Source organism: Nyctereutes procyonoides, unplaced genomic scaffold (assembly GCF_905146905.1).
Source record: "Nyctereutes procyonoides isolate TBG_1078 unplaced genomic scaffold, NYPRO_anot_genome, whole genome shotgun sequence".
NCBI classification, from domain to species: Eukaryota; Metazoa; Chordata; class Mammalia; order Carnivora; family Canidae; genus Nyctereutes; species Nyctereutes procyonoides.
The window spans coordinates 19,131,514-19,153,138 of record NW_026575131.1 but is presented as its reverse complement, the minus strand read 5'-3'; the positions used below and the strand labels follow the sequence as shown (position 1 = coordinate 19,153,138).

Below are 21,625 nucleotides of genomic sequence, written 5' to 3'. Positions count from 1 at the left end.
TATTAGTGGTAAAATGTAAGAGGACAGGGTTAAAAAGATGTATATTTTTACTTTGCAGATCATGTTGAATAGAACCCATGAAATAAACCTTTTAAGAGACATAAGATCCAGAAAATACTAGCTGAAAGAAAAAGGAGAATGGAAGATTATTTTGCTATTTAACATAAATACACAACAAGAAACCTTTATTAGTTTATGTAAGCATTAGCTTGAATACTGAGAGCGTAGGGTCTCGAGTCATTCTGACTTGTCTATTTTAAATGTGAACTTGTGTCAATTTCTAATAACCTATTGAAGATGGGACAGTAACACCTCCCTGGTTAAGTTTTTTAGGAGTAATAGAGTTGAGACAAAATGTTTTTAAAATGCTAATAATTGAGATGTAGCACATAATGGGCTTTCAGCCACACGGTTGTCCATTTTAAAGATTTTTATCAGAGATTGGGGTTTCATTTGGTTCAGGGGTGGGGAGAATTGAATGTACAAGTTTGGAGCTTTGAATCAGATTCATCAGGCATGGTACATGCTACTGAACAAAGATATTCTCACTGCTCCTTACTCAGATCTTTTTTTTTTTTTTTAAGATTTTATTTATTTATTCATGAGAGAGAGACAGAGAGGCAGACATACATAGGCAGAGGGAGAAGTAGGCTTCCCACAGGGAACCTGATGTGGGACTCCATCCCAGGACTCTGGGATCACACACTGAGTCAAAGGCAGATGCTCAACTACTGAGCCACCCAGGCGCCCCTAGATCTTAATTTTATTAGCATCGGTGTCGTAGTGTATTCTGTATTTGTGCTTTGTGTTCAAGAATTGTAAAGCTACATGATACTGTGTTTTTTATTTTTTGCTTATAGGATTCAGTGGTCCCAATTTAAAGGCTATTTTATTTTCAAACTGGAGAAAGTGATGGATGATTTCAGAACTTCAGCTCCTGAACCAAGAGGTCCTCCCAACCCTAATGTCGAATATATTCCCTTTGATGAAATGAAGGAAAGAATACTGAAAATTGTCACTGGATTTAACGGGTATGCACTTAATATTATTTTAAGGATTTAATTTTTAGCCAACCATTACATGTTTTTATTTAAGCTTTGATCATGGATTATCCATTAAGTTCTTTGTCTCTGGTGATATTTAGTAGTTAGTGATTTTTAGCTTACAAGTATTTAAAATAATTTAGCTTACAAGTATTAAATAAAGTACCTACTTTATTTAGTCTTAACCACCTTTATGGGTATCAGTGGCATTTGGACTTTAAATGGATTTGACGGTGGAAACATTCAGGATATATGTTAGTTTTTTTCTTCCCATTTTATATGTGATATTACAAATCTTTATACTTGCCTAGAAGCTGGACATCATTGAGTTTTGAGTAACATTTTTTTTTTAAAAGAAAAAATAACAACTTATGAACGTATTATATTTAGACTTCCCATTAAAAGAAATTTTTTTGGAGTTCCCCCTTTACTCCTAAATAACAAATAATCATTTTTAGCCCTTTGTAAAACATTGCATTGAAAAGATACACCGCATTAAAATAAACTGCCATTTTAAAAAATGTTGCTGCGTGTCATATTCTGTGTCATTTTTAACTATTTTTCTTTTTAGGACTTTGTATTTATAGAGTTTTCTTTATTGAAAGGAAGAAGTATTTATAAAGTTGAATTGTTCGATATTTAGATTGACATTAAAATTTGGAGTGTGGGATGACGATACCAAATTGAATGACATTATGGGTATGTTAACCATGAATTCATATTTGGGGTAGGTTTTATTTGAAAGATTTCATTTGTAAGTATTTTTAGGTAGCATAAACAGTCTTATTACTCTTTTGTTTTTCTTACTTTGGGGTGACTTTTCTTTAAGTTTGTAATGTTTTTGCTTTTAATTAGTAAAAGCTCTCTATTAAATGCTTCGTGGTATTTAGTGGTGAAAAAGATCATCCATTTTCTAAAATTATTTTAGAATATTGTCAGCATTTAAATTTTCCCTCTTTGAAGTGAAATTGTCTAGTCACTTGTTGGCTTGATTTCTTGAACCTTAAGGATTCTGTAAAGTAGAGTGAATTGCCTTTTCCAAATACGGCCTACAACAGTGAATGTCTGAACACAGGTTTTCAAACAAATAATGACTAGATCAAATCAATTAAAGGAAGAAAAGCATGTTTCTATATTTATATTTTATTTCTAGTAGTTCATTCTTATAATAGTACACAAAGAGGGATTTCAAGGGGTAGAAAGAATATAATATACATTTCTAGTAGTTTTTAGAAAGATAGTAATATGTCCTCTAAATTATGACATGGAAGAATAATGAATATTAATTAACTATGTGTCTTTGCTTTTCTTTTGTCAATGTTAGACCTAAGACCTTTCTAAAATAAGCAGTAAGTTTCAGTTACTGTGGGTGGTTGACTGAAGTAGTGTGGCTATATATTTATGAGCAGTTCTGGAAAAAGTATAACCATTTGATACTTTAAAAAATCTTTTAATTATCACATCATCTCTAAGACAGGTATAATTGGTTACAACTGAAGAGAGCTCTTCATCTTTTGGCATGATAGTCTTTCTGAATATTGAATTTTTTCTCTAAGGTTACTTTAACATACATGATTGACCAGATTTTTCTTAGTCCTAAAACTTTCACATTATTTTATATGTACGTTGCATGCACACACAGATATTTCTTGTAAATTTCTACACCTGAGAGTGTACCTCTTCATGCCTTTTTAAAGGTCATATATTAGATTTTTATACTCTTAAATCTAGATCATGGATTTATAGCATGATCCTTTTTTATTTGGTATTGTTTGCTTTACAGTTAGTGTAGATGATTGAGGGAAGAGAGAATAGGTTCTAGATTTGGTTACTTTGTTCTCTTCTTTGACCTGTTATATTGGTACTTATTGAGTTTTCTCTTCAGTTGGGCAAAAAAGGAGTTTTTGCATTTTTTGTGTGTCAGTATTGAGCATATTACTTCTTTTAGCTAAATGTGTTTGTTTTCTTTGCTTTCATTTAACATAACTAATTGAGAATTGCAATTAAGTAGCCTTCCCTGCTCATTCGACTCCTGCCTTGTCTTGTCCTTTAGTCATGTGATTTGATTTGATGCTCTAATAAAATGTTTTAAATTGAAAGGTAGGACATAGCAGAAGCTTATATTTTTTTCTTGACATTTTTTATTTGATGCCAGGACAATGACAATTCAGATTATTGTAGGCACTATAAAAGGCGGTTAACTTTATTAAAAGTGTTGACAGTTGCTACAGATTTATTTTGGGATGGGGAATGGTGTAGATACTAGTTTACAATTACTTAGCATTATTTAAAGAGTCTAATTTGTTTTGTTTGTACTTGTCATTTTACATTGATGTTTTCAATAAATCTCAGAATTTCTGATATTTGATTTGAGATAGAAAATATGTACATAAGGGATGCGTGGGTGGCTCAGCAGTTGAATGTCTGCCTTCGGCTCAGGGCATGATCCCAGGGTCCCAGGACAGAGTTCCACAACAGGCTCCCTGCAAGGAGCCTGCTTCTCCCTCTCTCTATGTATGTCTGCCTCTCTCTGTGTCTCTTTAATGAATAAATAAATAAATATTTAAATATATATATGCACATAAGAATATTTATGTATATGTGTATTTATACAAATGTTAAAGTCTGAGTACAGATTAGAGCATATTGCTTTATGTAAAGATAATGTCACATGATTCCATTGGTATTTCTGACTTTTGTAGGACTTAGGAGTAAACAGAACTGAACCTGTTCAGCCTTTGATAACTGAGATATATAGATGTAGATTTTTTTGTGTATGTGTGTGATAACTGAGATCTATTTTAAGCTAGTTTTTACCTAAATAGTTCAGGTCAGATTTAAGTAATTGTGTTAATAACTAAGGCACGGTATAAATGTAGCCCTTCATAGGAAATAAGGACATCGTAAAAATGACATCTTTATGCATAAAACTAAAGTGACCTGGCTGTTTTGGCATTTTTCCTAACAGGATGTCTGATTTTATGGTTATCTCTTAGTTTTTATACTAAACAGTCTTTGTGTTATATTTTATATTCCTTTATCTTTTTTCATGAGGAAAGTTGCTTGCATTACAAAGGAGTAAGGTAATCAGTTATCTGATTTTTATCTTAATTTCTGAATTAAATGAGCATTTTTTTCTGAATGCCTTCTTTCCAACTGAATACCTCGTATTATACATTCAGAATATTTGTATATCTTAATGATAAAATATTTTTAAATAGACTGAGATCAATTATAGTCAAACTATAATCTCATGTTAAAATATGAGATAGGAAATTCTTTGCACGTTGGCCTTCTTGTTTAAAATTTTTCCTATTAAAAATAGCATTGAGTTGATCATTCATGCTTAGATGTTTTTCTCTGATGTACAGTCTCTGTCCTGATATTTGAATTGTCATAGCTTTCAGGTGTCTAAGACTTAATACCTTTTTGAGAGAGCACATGAGTGAACATAGGGTCAGTAGTGCAGAGGGAGAAGAGGAGAGAGAATCTCAAGCAGGCTCCACACCCAGCACAGAGCCCTATCCAGGGCCAGATTTCACAACCCTGAGATCATGACCTGAGCTGAAATCAAGAGTCAGACACTTAACTCACTCACCCAGGTGCCCTGATATTTTTTTATTCAGTGAATGGATATTGCAGTCAAATTCAGTTATACTAAAAAAACAAAACAAAAACAAAAAAAAAAAAACAAATTCAGTTACACTCTATAACTAGTGTAAAATGTGTTCCTTACTGTCCTTGGCATTAAAAGGACTATTTTAAAAGACAGATAAACTTTTGGTTTTGTTCCTCCATAGTTGGTCTTTGGAATGCTTTCTACAGCTCCATTAATTAATTAGTGGGTTGCATCAGGATGATGATGGGAACTAAGATTTAATGAACACCTTATAAAATCTTCCAGGCACTATTAAGTGGTTTATATACATTATATGTATTTAGTCTTCCTCATAATCAGTGTGAAAAGTACACTTTCAGAATCCCTGTTTTCTAGATATGGACATGAAGCTGTAAGAGGGATAAATTCAACGTGGACATGGTCTCCCAGTGGGCTAGCAAGTATGCCTTTTTTAACCACACTACCTTATAATTGGTACATCAAAAGTAGACCGGTCATTAGTGTTCTATAGTATTTGAGTAATACCATTTGAAAGGACCTGTCATTTTTGGGTCCTTTATTTAATGTAGGTTTTTTTTTTTTTCCCCTCTAGGTTTTACTGGATTTTGTAGACACACTTTTTTTAAAGTTGAAAATGCCAGTTATGTTCTTTTTAAAAGTGCCCCTCCGTCTCCCAGTTCCTTATGTAATCTTAGTTTTTATCTTAGGATGGTAGGCAAATAAGATAATGTATTGCACATTAAACTGTGAATGTATTTTATTTGAAATAACCCCACATATTTTTCTGCTGAGTCATTTATTTTTATAGTATATCATTCCACTGAACATCCTTAACTCATTCCCCCAAATTTAGGGATGCAGATTCAGATTTTTCATTGTGTGCATTATTGTTTTTTTTCTTCTTAGCACATAGGGTCTTGATTTAGTGATTTTCATTGGAAAAGGGTTTAATATTTTTAGGAGTTAGAATAAACTGTTTTGTATGCTATATCCAAAGAGTAACAGAGTAACAGCAAACCTTTGGTACAGTTTTTGTACCAACCATTCATTTTCAGTTTATCTGGTTTATTCTTATGCTTCTTTTAAATATTTAACTTAAATGTTTCAGGTTCTTGCTTGCTTCCCTGGCATACAGGTTATTCTGTCTTGATAGTATGTACAGAATTTTATTAACATTTATTGTAATTATTTACCTGCTCTCCTACCAAGTAAATATTTCTAGCTTATTGTAGGCTTTCATATTTACTTAAAAAGTTAAAAAGTGCAACTGTCTAAAGAGATCTTCACTACATTTGTCAAGATTATAATAATGTTTTCAAAGGATACTTTTATTTACAAGTAATATTTGTATGTTAGCCTCCTCAGGCAGAAGGGTGGGTATTATATGACATTTTAGTGCCATCTATTGGACACTTTGTAAAATACCTTCAAAAATTCCTTAAAGTATCAAGAAGTAAACTCATATTATCTTAGGCTCTTATTGCTAAGAATGCTATGCAAACATAATACACTTCTCCCCTAAAAGCAATATCATTCACCAACACATGCATTGTTAATAATTGGCTACACTTCTGCTTACCTTCCTGAAAAGAAAATTAGCCAAAACATTTAGTGTAAATATTGTTAAATAGAAAGTTTAAAGATAATTAGGTTTTAAAGCCATTTTTAAAAGAAAATACTGATTTTTGGTGTTTGAAAGAAATTTAGTTGGAGGAAAAGACAAAGCTAGGTAGTATCTGTTTAAGTATTTGTCAGTTAAGTATTGTTTGAATACTCTTAACACTTGGTGATATTTTGCTTATTTTTGAATAATGTATACACTTTTAATTATAGTAGCATTGTGGGATCCCTGGGTGGCGCAGCGGTTTGGCGCCTGCCTTTGGCCCAGGGCGCGATCCTGGAGACCCGGGATCGAATCCCCCATCAGGCTCCTGGTGCATGGAGCCTGCTTCTCCCTCTGCCTGTGTCTCTGCCTCTCTTTCTCTCTCTCTGTGACTATCATAAATAAATAAAAAATTAAAAAAATTTATAGTAGCATTGTGGGTTCATTAATGAGGGAATAGCATAGGTAGAATTTGTGTATTTAAGGTTTGGAAAGTAATGAACTTGAAGAGGCTGAGGTGCAGGTATACTATTAATACTCAGAAATTCATGGTGGTAGTGCATTTCAGGTGTGTGTGTGTGTGTGTGTGTGTGTGTATACACATATGACTTAATATGCTGAACCTAAAATAAAGGAGGAGATCATGTCCTTAAGCTTTCAATCAAATCTGAGGAAAGACAGTTTGTAAACTCGTATTTTTTATTATGTATTTAGCTTGGGAAATGTTTTTCTAATTTTTTTTAAATACAGTTAACAGTTTTCTGTACTATAGGTTTTCAATTATGTGGTATCTTTATAGGAATGAATAAAACAGACCAGTAAGCTGTTTCATTATTAGTAAGTAACATTGTCGGTGTGACTTTCTAGTTTAAAGATTCTTACTTTTGACTATGTATTCCACTCTGACTATATTTTCAAAAGGAAGAAACCCAGAGGGATTTCCTCTAGCAGTCATGGTGAACATGAGAGTTCTGTAATTTCTAGCTGCTTCTGAGTATTTGTGACATCAGACACCCACTCTGTCTTTTAGTTAGCACTCAGTCTTTTGTTGATAGAATGATAGCTTTCTGATTTTTAAGGTTTTGGTGCTACTTGAGAAAAGATTCTTGGCCTGTCATAAGTAAAATGTTTGCTTTCGTATGAATAACATACTTTATACCCTTTCAAAATCTGTTATAAACTTTATACTGACTTTTTGTAAGAAAAGAATAGTATTGATGCTGAAAATATGAGAACTAACTAGTTTTGTCCCATTAAAAGATAAAAAATATTTTAAGTATGTTTAGAATAATAGAGGAGTGGACAAGGAATTTGAAGTTAGAGACGCTGGGTTTGAGTCTTGGCACTGTTACGCACTAGCCACTTCCCTTGTGGGGGAGAGTATTGTGTCAAAAGGCCTATTATACACAGTAAAGAACTTTGTGAATATTAACTCTTACTTTGAGGTTTTGTAATTCACTTTATAAGGAGAATAAATAGATTTGAATGGCAAATACTGAGGTTTGAAGTTTGTTTCTACTTTTTAGCTGTGTTTGACCTATTTAATGCTTTCATGTTTGCTGTTCAGATTGTAATTCTGAGGAATGCTAATAGTATGTGAGATAATTTTTTAAATATTTATAAATTATTTTAGTTCCAACTCTCAGTTTTGTATTTGGTATGATCAAGTGAAAATTTGACTATGGTAAGGCACTTATCAAAATACTGTGTTTGCGTGTATTTTACTTCTGATGAAACAGAGTGTATGTAAAACTAACTATGGAGTAGAATCCTATTTATAATACTTTTTCATTGGAATCATTTGCCTTTTCCATCTGATAACAACATTTGTAGTTTTATTTTGAGACACTGTAAAGAAATCTTTATGTGCAAAGGAATGCTTGAGGAAAAGCTCCTGTATTTTAATAAACTGTAACTTGATTATTATTTGTGTTGCCTCTCTTGTAAACTTAAAATTATCATACACAGAATGTTAAAATATATTTATTTCTCCATTAGTTTTGAAACTTGAAAAATTTTGTGTGCCTTTTTTAATAGCTTTTTAAGGCAAAGGATTTTCTTCTTAAAAAGATAGATGTGCTTATTGTCTTGCCTGTTTTTTAAGTCACTCATCTATTCATCTCCCTATTACAGCATTTTTTTTCTCGCTTAATACATAGGTGACTAGATAAATCTTTAAATAGTAAGAGTAATAATGTTCCTAATTCTCTTGATAATTAATGACCTCAAACTTTAAAATTATATTCTTTTGCAGTATCCCTTTTACCATTCAGCGACTATGTGAATTGCTAACAGATCCAAGGAGAAACTATACAGGAACAGACAAATTTCTCAGAGGAGTAGAGAAGGTATTTATTTTATCACTGGGATTATATTAAACTTTAGTTCTATTTCAGAAGGGAGTGCTGACTAAGCTGTTTCAGGCTCCTATTCTTCAAATAGGTTCTCTGAAACCTACCTGAAAGTTTTCCCAAATTGTTTTCTTAATTTGGGAAAAACTAAGTTTTGGAGCGAGATTTAGTAAGAGGGACCCAGAGGGAGGACTTGTGATCAGTTAAGTTTGAGGAAGGCAGCTTATTATTGTCTCCTCAAAATTCCTAGTATACATTAACTTTAAAGGCTCTGCGAAGTTCATAATTGATATTTTAACTTCAGTTGTGTTTTGCATGCTTGTTTACCCATTGAATTCATTTCTTTCTGGATTTCAGAGGTGCACAACTTTGGGAAATCTGATGCAAAAATTTATCTTAGATATTGAGAAAGATGTAGATCAGACTTAAGAATAAAGCAAGCATTGTTTTTATGTAGGGTAGGGGATATTTGTAGTTGTAAGAGAAGGACATTTCAAAGCAAAGAAACAGTGTGATGAACGAAGATATCAAGGTGTTTGAGGAAATGAAAAGTAGGAAATTTACATGTCTGGAGTAAAGAACCAATGAAGGAGCCCTGTGGGAACCAAGATTAGACCAGTGGGTGGCTAATTCCCTCTTTGATTGATCCTAAAACATAGGCCAGTGTTCATTTTATGGTTCTAATTCAAACTCAGTGTATTTTTGTCTTGGAGCAAGAATCCAAAACCATTACTTAATGTTTACAATAGATACTAGGCCTTACTAGATTAATTTGGTTGAGCTACCATGCCCTTGATTTAATAAGATTCCTGAAGGGCCAGAAACTGAGATGATTAGTCATCAGTACTTATTTCCGCTTATTGGACTCTTAATAATTAGCTTTTGGCGATCTTTGAATGAAGGGGTAAGGTAGTTGTACCAAGAGTGACCCTCTTACCAAATCAGGGTTGCAATGTTTCATAGTTAGGTGACCATGGATCAGTTACATAACCTAAGTCGTGGTTTAAAGTATGGATAATAATCAGGCGGAAGGGATCAAATCTAAAACATTTAATTCTGACTCATACTACATTTTTAATGAATATTGACTGTTAATAAAGTTGGTACTCTTTGGAAGATTATATTATTAAAAAGGTCTGAGCCTCTTTTTTTGGGTGTATGATGCTACTACACATCAAGTTTTTGATTGTGTACTGCTTTTTAAGGAAATTCATTATACTTGGCCTAAATACTTTATTCTCTAAATACCTCAGCGTGATTTTGATCTCAAATAAGAGTGTGGTTCCACTGAATTACATCTGATATATAATGTCAGGGCTTCAAAGTAGCTAGAGTTGAGTTAAAATAATACTAGCAAAAGGAGCAAATGGTTTAGTAGGTTATTAGATATAGTCTATTACTGTTTTAGTTTTTGTTTGATTTTAAAAAGTTCATTTTTAACCATTTAATTTCTTGTATTAGTGAAAATTGGAGTAGATAGGAGCTTCATCTGCCAGGATTCTGAGCACTTAAAAACAAATGATTAAACTTTGTCATAGTGCTTCTCATATTAAAGCATCAATTTTTGTTATTGCAGAATGTGATGGTTGTTAGCTGTGTTTATCCTTCTTCAGAGTGAGTATAGATATTTTTGCATTTCTGTATATACTAATTAATATATCATTTCTAATATGTCTTTAATATTAGGTTACATTTATTTTATATGGAAGGAATCGGGATGACATCTATAAATACTTGTGAACCTACTTCCCAGTCCCTCAAGTAGAATATTACCAATGATATGACCTATATGTCTTTCTAGTGAAGAAATTTGGATTAAAGTGATTTGTTGGTTTACTATAATCTTAACATTTGTGGATTTATATACTGTCTTGGTACTCAGGGCCCTGAGATGCCATCCTAGATACCTTACCATGGCATCTCTAGGTCTTAAGTCCTAGGTCTGGAATGGCTACTTGATGACTTTCCTCTTTGTGATGGAAAAGTATTTCCAGTTGTCAAGATTTATATAGCAAATTAATGTATTGATTTAAGACACAGTCCTTGGCACTGTTGATGTTTTCTTATGAGTGGTTACCATGGGAATTACAGCAGGTTTAACAATGTCCTTGGCTTCTACCTACTGGATACCAGTAGTGTACCCCTCTTTCCCTAAAAAATGTCTTCTCATATTGCCAAAATCCTGTGGGACTGTGGGCTAGGTGAAGGGGAGGTGAAAGGAGAAAGTTGTCAACTGTTGAGAAACACTAGGTTTATAAAATTTCTGTGATTTCATAGACAATAACTGAGTTTGTTTTTAGAACTCACAAGAATATACCTGGGTTAAATGAGATTAAGGTAATCCCATAATTCTGTGTCACAGAATTCTGTTTGGTTCTGTGACTGTGAGATCATACAAAAGATCTTTTAGGCCTATGGTTCTTTTAGTTAAAAAAAAAAAAAAAAAACTAAACAAACTATAATGGTGTTTTCTTCTTTTCTCATAGGAAAAACAATTCCAATAGTTTAAATCGAATGAATGGTGTTATGTTTCCTGGAAATTCACCAAGTTACACTGAACGGTGAGATTACCGATTTTAATATCCAGAGAGTTTGCATTTTCCTAATTTTGAGAAGCAGGTTCGGTATACTTTCTTAAATAAAGTTGGGCATTTTATGGAAGATATAATATATACTAAACAATTTTACAGCCCATAAACCTGAAAGTCCAATTTAGAGTAAATACTTCCGTGATGTGTTCACATAAGCAAACCTTGGGAGGGTGACTTCTTAACCAAAATAGGAAAATGATGTTCATTTATCTTAACCCTAGGTCTAATATAAATGGGCCTGGAACACCCAGGCCACTTAATCGACCAAAGGTTTCTTTGTCAGTCCCCTTGACAACAAATGGCTTGCCTGAGAGCACAGACAGCAAAGAGTCAAACTTACAGCAAAATGAGGACAAAAGTCACAGGTTTGTATGTGATTTATATTTAAAAACAAAAAATGTTTTCAAAATAGGTTGACATTTATCAATTGTTTTCAGTACTCATTATCCAATACATAGTATTGTTTTAAGGAAACTCAGCAAGGTTTTAGTGTGTGGTATTAGGAGCTGTCTGTCTTTTGGACCTTTTCGGCATATTAGCATATGAACATGTTCGTGGAAATGTCTTAAAACTGCTAGTGTCGGAGGGATCCTATTATAAACAGGATCTTAAGAAAATAAAGTGGTTACAAGTTACGATGATTTTTGGTTTTGAAAGGAACCTGAAAAGAGAAAAGATTTATACATGAGTTGAAAATTTTGTGAGTTTTTTCTCATTGTAAATCATTAAAGGAAACTTTATTTATATCCCATCTCAAATTTTCTGCATCATATTAAGGAGAGCAGTGAGTGGTTTTAATGAGTATGTCCATCTGGAACACTTGGAGTTCTCTTACAGGAAGACATTTAACTTACTGGAGAATTGAACAGAAATGTCCTATAATTTGTTGACTAGCTTTAGTGGGAAATATTCACGAGAAGTTTAGGTCCCCTTGAAATTATTCTCTTAAATTGAACTCTAATTAAAAAAAATAAAAAATATATGTAACAATGTAAAAAAAAAAAAAAGAAATTATTCTCTTGTGTTTTTCTCTGCCCAGATGTTATAATTTAACTTTGACACTGAAATAACAATTTTAAAAATTATTAGACCTTAAAAATGAGAATGTGGAAGATGAAGAAAACAATATTATTAATGACACTTTAAAAAAACATTTACAGTGACTCTGCGACATCTGAATCCGAAGGTTCCTCAGTGAGCCCTATAAAAAATAAACATCCAGATGAAGATGCTGTGGAGGCCGAGGGGCATGAGGTAAAAAGACTCAGGTTTGACAAAGAAAGTGAAGTCAGAGAGACAGCCAGTCAAACATCTTCCAGTGAAATTGCTTCAGTTATGGTAGAAGAAACAGAAGCATCATCATCATCTCAGGATAAAGACAAGGAAAGTAGTTGTACCAGACAGCACTGTACAGAAGAGGATGAAGAAGAGGAAGAAGAGGAAGAAGAAGGTATTTAGAGACCATCTGTAAAAGGGTGGAGTAAGGAGATCCTCAAATTCTTGTACTTCATTTTGCGTGAAAGAATTTAACATAATGGAACTCCTTTTAATGCTGATGTTGGGCTTTTCTCCCACCTGTATGTAGTTGCTGCTGAGTTTCAGGGGATATGATTTGAACTGTAGAATATCAGAATTCATGAAACTTAACTGTGGAGGTATTTTGAAAATAAAATTTAACTACAACAACATTTGCTTATTTTTAGAGTCTTTTATGACATCAAGAGAAATGATCCCAGAAAGAAAAAATCAAGAAAAAGAATCTGATGATGCCTTAACTGTGAATGAAGAGACTTCTGAGGAAAATAATCAAATGGAGGAATCTGATCTGACTCAAGCTGAGAAAGATTTACATTCTGAAGGTAGTGAAAATACAGGCCCTGTAAGTAGTGGTTCTGATTGCCATGAGACAGAAGAATTAGGATCCAACTCCAGTAAAACTGGAGAGATTCTCTCAGAGTCATCCATGGAAAATGACGACGAAGCCACAGAAGTCACAGATGAACCAATGGAACAAGACTAACTATATAGAAACACGTAGATGCAGTATTTTACATACAGTTCTGGTTTTACACTGTATAAAACTTTTATGTAATAAAGTGGACCTTTAGTTTTACAAGAGAAGCAGGTTGTAAAATAAAGTACTTTATGGGATAAATCCTGAAAGAGTTGTACATGTAAGAACTGTGAATATCAGCTCCTCTGGGTCCTGCGTACCGCTGACTTTTTTTCGGTCTGGTCAAATCAGTGGTTTGTGTATAGATTTTTTTTTTTTTTTTAAGAATTAAAGTTTTTAAACTGGAAGGTAATAATTATAATTTTGAAAACCTTTTGGAGATTATCACATTTAGTTTATACATATGCAAGAAATCTTTTTGTCTGTCTCTTTCTGACAACTCTAGCAGTTTTCATATTTTGGTCATAGTTTCAACATTTTAACATGTGAATTATAGGGTTTCATGCTGGTTTCCAGATTTTATTGTTTGACTATGTACAATGGAACTTTAAGTCATATATACATACATATATATATATTATTCTAAGGGGGGAAATGTTATATTTTTCTGTTTCTATAAGAGATGAATACAGTGGATACTTTTTCTATTGGTAATGATTGAGTTCACCTCTTTCAGAAGACAGTTTCAGTTTCTCTTCTGAGTAATTCAAATAAAATCTGGCCCTTGTGAAACCCTGGAAATAAGTCTGTTGAAATACCAGGTTAAACACATTCCAAGAGATCTGTTCAAACTAAAATTCTTTTGTATACTTCTGAGGTGCCTGAGAAAAAGACTTCATTATTTATGAGAAAATATGCTTTATCTTGGAAACTGTGTTCAAACATTAGCTTACTATTTTGTAGAATGAATGCTGACATGAGACCATCTCAGAAGAACCCGGCAGGTTCCTTGACCTTTTGCTTGCTTTTCTGAACATTGTGAATATTACACATTTCTTTCTAAATTATTCTAGAGTATGCAAATGTCAATGATATGAAACCCCACTGTACTGGAAGAATTAATATATTACTATAGTAATGTACTGGAGCTAAATGACTGAAGCTTTAGGGGTGCATAGAAACCACCGTAATTTGTATGACATTTTGAAGTGAATTAAATATTTTTGAACATGCTTCTTCGACAGCCAGTGTTATATTTTTCAGACTAACACAAAGCACAATGATTACTCTAAACTCAATATTTTCAAATTCACATATTTAAAGTCATGCAAGCTGCAACTTCCCTGTCAAAATTACTGGCTGCCAAATTTATACCTGTTTCTTCAGCTGTACCTTTTGATATTTAGAATTTTTAAATTTCTGTAAAGTAGATTTTGTAGACTGTAATGTGTTCACTGCCTTTGTGAAGCGGTATATAATTGTATAATTTCTGTGTGTAAACTGAATGCTTGGGCTTTCAATACAGTATTCATATAAAGCAATAAATATTAATGTTATGAAATATTCGAGTACATTTTTATCAAAATACAAAAGAATCCCTTTTTTAGTTTCAGATACCTGAAGTATGCAGATGAACTTATAAAACTGATGCAAACAATTTCTGACACTGTATCATAATCTTTGGGGTGATGTGGGTGGTGACCACAGCTTTTGCATTTTGACTACTTAAATTGCTATGACTAAAATTACCAAAATAATTTGGCTCCGTTTATGTTTATAGGGTAATATACTACTGACTGACTTGACTGTCAGGTTCACAGCAGCTAAATGAAATATTTAAGAATATGTCTAGTAGTTGAAGTAAAAACTGAATATCGATTTATTGTACCCAGGAGGGGAGAAAAATCACACATTGTAAATTAAAAAAAAATTTTTTTTGCAAAAATGTTAAAATGAAGCAAATTTTAAATGTGACATTCATTTGTAGTGACCTATTGACCTGTTATTTTGTTGAGGGATATTTTGCCAATGAGAACAGATTTTAAACATTTTAAGTTTAGAAATTTTGAAATTTTCTTTAGAATATTTATGAAATTATTGTCAATAAACATATTCTTTAAGATCCTGTGACCTTTTGATATTTTTTTGTTTTGATTGTGCCATGGACCATTTGTAAACAAATCAATTTACTTCTGTTGGTTATAAGTTGAAGATTTAGCGTCATGACTTTGAGGTCTGTGGTTTTATTTGTAAACTTGCAATTGCTATTTTTGCAAGGGCAAATGTATTTCTTTATTAAATAAAGTACAATAATGGTGAATGTACCAAAATGCCATCACTTAACTCTATGAGAGATCTGCATTTTAATCTATAGTTTAATAGTTTTAATATTTATTAGATATTCATATGTTGATCATAGATCGAACTTGTTGCTGTTTATACAGATAATTGTAGAATGCTCATGGATATCTCCTTTAGGATAGGTGGGATACTTCTGTAGTTAAACTGGGAAACCTTGTTCAGCTGGTTTAAGATACTGATGCCCATTTGGAAGTAGATTTCCGCAAGTATGCATAGGTGCACTTACACAGACTTTGCTTGATGGAAACATCAGTTCTAATAGTAACTGATACGGATGTGGATTTTTTAAAGGCTAATTTTAGGCACATTTTCTTAACATATCAGCAAAGTCATATTAAAAGATCTAAATAAAGAAGCAAGACCTCAGTGATTTAAAAAAAAAAATTTTTTTTTGGCCTTGAGCAGTTTGTTTACCTGTTAGGATTTAGACTCTGAACCCAACATGTAAAAAGAACTTGAAATGCTGATGAGGATACAGAATATATGTAATATGTTTTTAGCACTTTTCCCTTTTTAAAAAAAACCTTATCCTAGTACATTTAAAAATTATTCAGTTCTGAAAATGTAGCAGAACAGAAATGAGTAGTGGAAAATGTCCTATTTTAAATGTTGATAAGGTAAATTTAACCTAGTTAGGGTTTATTGTAACTTCGCCTTTCAGCAGTGTGGACAGAGGAGTGGAATTCCCCATCAGGAGCCATAACCCTTTGGCTTGGAAAGGCATCCCAGAATTCCTGTGCCAGAAGGTGCAGCCTGAAGCATGGAGGTTCAGAGTACTTTGTTTTGCCGGTGTAGATAGGCATGTATTTATGCATTTTTGCATTTGTAAAATCAGTAATTTTTCAAATAATGTAAATGTAATATACTAGTTTACTTATAAAGGTACTGGGCAGAACCTGTAGCTGCTACAATGTTTGATTATGAGAAATGTAACGTGATAAGGATGAAAATGCAACTTGTAGAACCAAAGGAAATAAAAATTTTGGGTAGTGTTTCAAATTGTCTTCTGAACAGGAGTTTCTTAATGACATGGGTTTTGATCAAATGAAGCTCAGTTCTCTCGAGATTTGTGCTAATCATACAATGGATGAATGCAAAAACACCTTGTGATTTTATGTGGAATTCTTATAATTAGGTTTATTGGATTATTGGCCTAATAAGAATGCTAGTATGTATTGGTTAGGATACATCTAATATTTCACATTTACAAAATAATCAGTACACTTTCTTCAGAATTTTCTTTTATTTCAATTTGGAGCCTAGATTACTTTGCCAAATGTATTATTTTCATAATGCAATAAAATATAAATTAGAAGAATATCTTTATGTGTGGAATTACTTTATTTACCATAATAGTTCACACCTCTTCTCTCCCAGCTCCTCTTCCCCAGTCACTTCAGATGGTTTAGGATCCATAAACATTTCCTGATCTATAAGGGAAAAAGCTGAATGCTTTATTTTATTGCAGCTGTTTGATAATGGTATTTCCACAGGGAGAGTACAGCTGGTTTGAATGGACAACTCAAACCTGGTATCTGACAAAATCCTGATTTACCTTGTAAAAAATTCTCTTGGCATAATTTGGCACTAATTTGCATGCACAGATCTACAACATTTGTATTAGGCTCATTTTAGAAATGTTTCCTCTAGACTACTACATCATTAGAAGTACAGAATTGCCCTAAAATGGAGAGAATGGATTGTTTTCTCAGAATACTGGATTCTTGTTTCTTTATGTGTTTTGCACAGTAGGTGACACTTGAGGCTTTGGATTCAGAAGATAGTACTAATGAGCATGCGTTTGAATTTAAATATTCTTGAGTTTCAGTTTCTTCATATTCGATCTGTAATTTATTCCCAGTCAACTTTATTATTCAGTAAATAGGATTGGTAGTGCAGAGTTCTGGGATAATGATACGAAGTCTGATTATTGCACTAAATAGGAAGAAGATGCACCAACTTTGGCCACTTGCCTGTCTAGAATACTGTTTCCTGTTGTATTCTGTTTTAGAGCAACAGACTTTTTTTTTAGGTCAGAATTCAGCAGTAGAGTTTGTGGTTAGTTGGATTTGTAAACTTAACAGGCTTTTTCTTCCCAAAGGCAATGGATTTTTAAACTAAAGTGACACAAATGCTGGCAATTCCCTGTTTCCCAGTCTACCCACTCCACTATTTTACTAATTTTTCTACTTCGACAAGCTAGTCCTATACTTGGCAAGTGGTTAATAGTTGAAATCAGGTGGACTTTGGATACTGTCTACACAATTCATTTTGTAATTCCTAAATTTACTAATCCTACAGTTACTTTCTTCCCACTTGAAGGGTTGTAAATTCATCCCTGAAGTCTTTCTTTGCTGCTAGGTTTATGGAATTGAGAGCAGTACTCACAGTTGGATGCCCTTGACAGGAAATCCACAGGCAGGTAGACTGAATCACCAGCAAATGAGTGTCCCAATAACAGAAGACTTAGGTCTGTAAGATCAGCCTTCCCTGGCCTATAGAAAAGCACAACACACCTTCACCTGATAGTGGGCAGGTGTTTCTCTAAGTGGGATGTATAGTCAAACCAGCCAAATCTGCTTTAATGTGGTATGATAGGACTTGATAATTGCATCAAGAAATGCAGTTGAATGGGCTTGCAAGTGTTAATGCTGCATATATTTGCTGAGAATTTGAGGGTTAGTGGTCAGTATTGGGCTGTCTTCATTTCGGATATTTTTTCTTTGCAATTCTTGTAATGCTACAGCATGAAAGGGTAAGCTTAGTTGATGGCGTAGCAATTGCCATGTGCATTTAGGAATACATAGTCTCCCACTTTTCACCTTGACTGGATATACCTAAAATTAAATTGGATAGCAACTTGTAGGAGTTGTGTATTCGGGGGAGCTAAAAGAGTAGATGTATTTCCTATCTTAGAGGAATTCAGTCACCTTTGGAGAACAAGAAGCAGTGCAAGTTTTTAACTAAAGGTGGTCTGTGACGAAAAGATGCACAGGAGAGACCTCACTTGAGTGCAGCTGTGGCTGTCTGGAAAGGCTTCTCAGATTCAGCCTTGAGAGATGAGCAGGGAGGTAGCAGGTGTCATGGGCAGAACAGAAGGGCATGGGAGTTGCAGTGATGATGGTAAGTCTGGTTTGCCTTCCCCAGCGGGACCACCTTGGGTAAGCTATAGTATTTCTTTGAGCCTTAATGTCCTCATTTTTGAAGTGGGGAAATAAGAGTATCTACCTGGCAGAACTCTGGGCATTCAGTGTAATTAGGGGAATAGATCAGGATCTGATATTTTAAGAAATTCTTTTTTATTTATTACAGTGAATGAGTCAGAGGGACAGAGGGAGAGAGAATTCTCAAGCAGACTCCCTGCTGAGTGCAGAGCCTGATCTGGGTCTTGATCAGGACGGGGAGATCATGACCTGAGCCAGAGTCAAGAGTCAGATGCTTAACCAACTGAGCCGCCCAGGATCTGACATTTCTTTTAAGGAGAAACATGGAGAGGAACATATGTATTGTTCTGGGGAAGACAACAGTTTCACCAGAATCAAAGTTGAGGTTTCAATCCTGGTCAATAACAGAATAATAATAGCAATAATAATAGCAAGCACTAATTGAGCACTTGCTTTATGCCCCTCTTATCCTTAGCATGTGTCACCTCTTTTAACCTTCCCATCAGCCCTATGAGATGTATAATAATAGCCCCATTTTACAGATAGCTAAGGTAAAGGAAGGCAACTTGCCCTGGGATCCTTTGGAAGGGGCATGGTCAGAATGAGAATCAGGGACTCTTGACTCCGAAATCTCATGTTTTTCACCCTCCTTATGCTCCGATCCTTTCATCTTGCAAGGCCTGTCAAATTAGAGTGAGGCCAGCGGAGAGGAAGCTATTCCACATTCCACATTTCTGAACTTTCTCAGAGCCATTCAGACTGCCCACGTTTAGGTACATTGAGGGGCTTTGCCAGTCCTGAACCCAAGCATTTGGTTTCACACTCCATATTTCACTGTCTGGTTTCAACTTACTTTTTCCAGCACCCATGGTTTTCCAACAAGATATTTTCAGTATATAATCTATTTTTAAAATTTATCTTAAAAATTAGTAATGCACACCTGGCAAAAATTCAAAGGAGTATATGTACACTGGGTGGTGGTTGTCCTACTACTGTTGCTTCCATATCCCTGCCTCAACCCTGAGGGAAATGCTCTCACTAACAGGGCATAGTGCTTGAGAGCAATGACCCTGGACCCAGATTGCCTGGATTTGAACCCCAGCTCTGCCATTTGCAGGCTGTGTGATCATTGCATATGTCTAAGAGAAGGATGAGGTCCCAACCTTATCTTAGAGCTTGACCATTGGAAGAAAGCCTTACTTGCTAGAGGTCTCCCCGACTTCCTTTCTGTAGTGAATGTGCACATTACACATAGCAAGAGGCACCTTACCTTTCCTGCCCTATTTAATATATTTTTGTAATACGTGTGTTTCAGTACCTACAAAGCCATGCCAGTCGTTTTAACAGCTGCATAGTATTTCAGTGGGTAGATAACCATACTTGATTTAACCAGCTTCCCTCGTTGAGAGCCCAGAAAGTTTTCATTTGTAGCCACTTTTCACTCAGTTCGGGCAGTTTGACACGGGGACATGTGAAATCAGCCTCTCCTCCCTTACCCCCACTTTGTGAAGAAACAACAAACAAACCATTGAACTTTAAGGATTCCTTAAAAAATTAGTAAGCAATGTGGGAAATAGACACCCTCGTCCCTAAGGTGTGGTGGAGGAGAGGAGGGGGAATTTTCTGTTAGGCAAACCCCATGCTGTATTTCCAGCCGTCTAAAATAGTAAGAGACACTATGATTTTATGTGAAGTAGGAAAATAAGCTGCCCATTGAAATCTGACACATGCTTAGCGATATTCCTGCATCGCACATGGAGCAGTCACAACAAGTCTCTGCTGGCTTGCCATCTTCATCTCTTCTGATGAATTTTTTGATTTCTCCATTGTTTGCATGGCTTTGGCTTCTGCTGGGCAACCTGCAATGAAGCAAGGCAGCTTCAGCCTCTTTGTGGGTGTTTTCATTTCTTAGGCTCTTGGTTGTTGCTTGGCAAGAACGTATGGAATTTGTCATTCCTGCAATGACAAGTACTTGCTTTACTAATTGCTCTAATTTACTAATTACTTGCTGTTCTATTGTTGTGACTTTCATGACACGATAAGCATTTTTTTTTGAAGGGATGTGATAACTTTTTGTCTCAGTGCAAAATCACAGGGTAAGCCTTTTAAAGATGTTTCCTTCCAGTGGCAATTAATTTCAACCCATATCGTTGTAACAAGCAATGCACATAGCTCGATTGCTGTGACAACAGTAGGAACAGCAATGGCCACTTCGCATATGTTCTCTCAGTGGCCACTGCCACAACCGCCACTGGCCCACCACTCTTGAGAGATGCACCCGGAGCTTGAGAAGAGAAGAGCACGTTGGAATCAACCAACTCAGAAACAGCCATCAGTCAACCCAGGCAGTGCCCTGCTGCTCCTTTGTTCATCCATATGTGTTTATTAAGGGACTGTTTATGAGCCTGGGCCAGGAGGTACAGCCATTGAGACAGAGAAACAAGGTAAATAGAAATATATGTAAGACCAACATTACTAGCCATATCATATGAACTTTAGAATTAGCTTGTGTGATTCCAGAAAAATGATCTGGTTGGTACTTTAATTTGATCATAATACATTTAAAAAATAAACTGTGGAACAATGGGTATTTTTATGATGTTGAACATGGTGTTGAGCTGGTAAACGAATTCAGTCCCAGGATACAAAATCAGTGTACTGAATGAAACCTGTTACATTCCTATACACTAATAACAAAAAGTGGAATTAAGAAAAGCCCATTTATAATTGCACTACAAACAATGAAATGTCTAGGAAGAAACTTAACCAAAGAGGTGAAAGACCTGTATTCTGAAAACTATAAAACACTGATGAAAGAAATTCAAGATGATGCAAAAAAAAAAAAAAAAAAAAAAAGGAAAGACATTCCATGCTCATGATTTGAAAGAATAAATATCGTTAAAATGTCTGTATTACCCAAGTCAATCTACACATTTAATGCAAACTCTATTAAAATACCAACAGCAGGCACCTGGATGGCTCATCAACTGCTTAAGTGT

General features: G+C 34.4%; 1 protein-coding gene across 1 annotated transcript in view; it reads left to right on the top strand.

The window, feature by feature from the left end:
* PPP4R2 (protein phosphatase 4 regulatory subunit 2) overlaps positions 1-15,231 on the top strand; it is a 50,934-nt gene extending 35,703 nt beyond the window's left edge. The window contains exons 3-9 of the mRNA XM_055343562.1: positions 861-1,031; positions 8,520-8,613; positions 10,193-10,230; positions 11,103-11,177; positions 11,429-11,572; positions 12,368-12,657; positions 12,911-15,231. Coding sequence (XP_055199537.1) covers positions 861-1,031; positions 8,520-8,613; positions 10,193-10,230; positions 11,103-11,177; positions 11,429-11,572; positions 12,368-12,657; positions 12,911-13,227 — 1,129 coding nt within the window. The 3' untranslated portion in view covers positions 13,228-15,231. The remainder of the gene's footprint in view (positions 1-860; positions 1,032-8,519; positions 8,614-10,192; positions 10,231-11,102; positions 11,178-11,428; positions 11,573-12,367; positions 12,658-12,910) is intronic.
* The last annotated feature ends 6,394 nt before the right edge of the window (positions 15,232-21,625 follow it).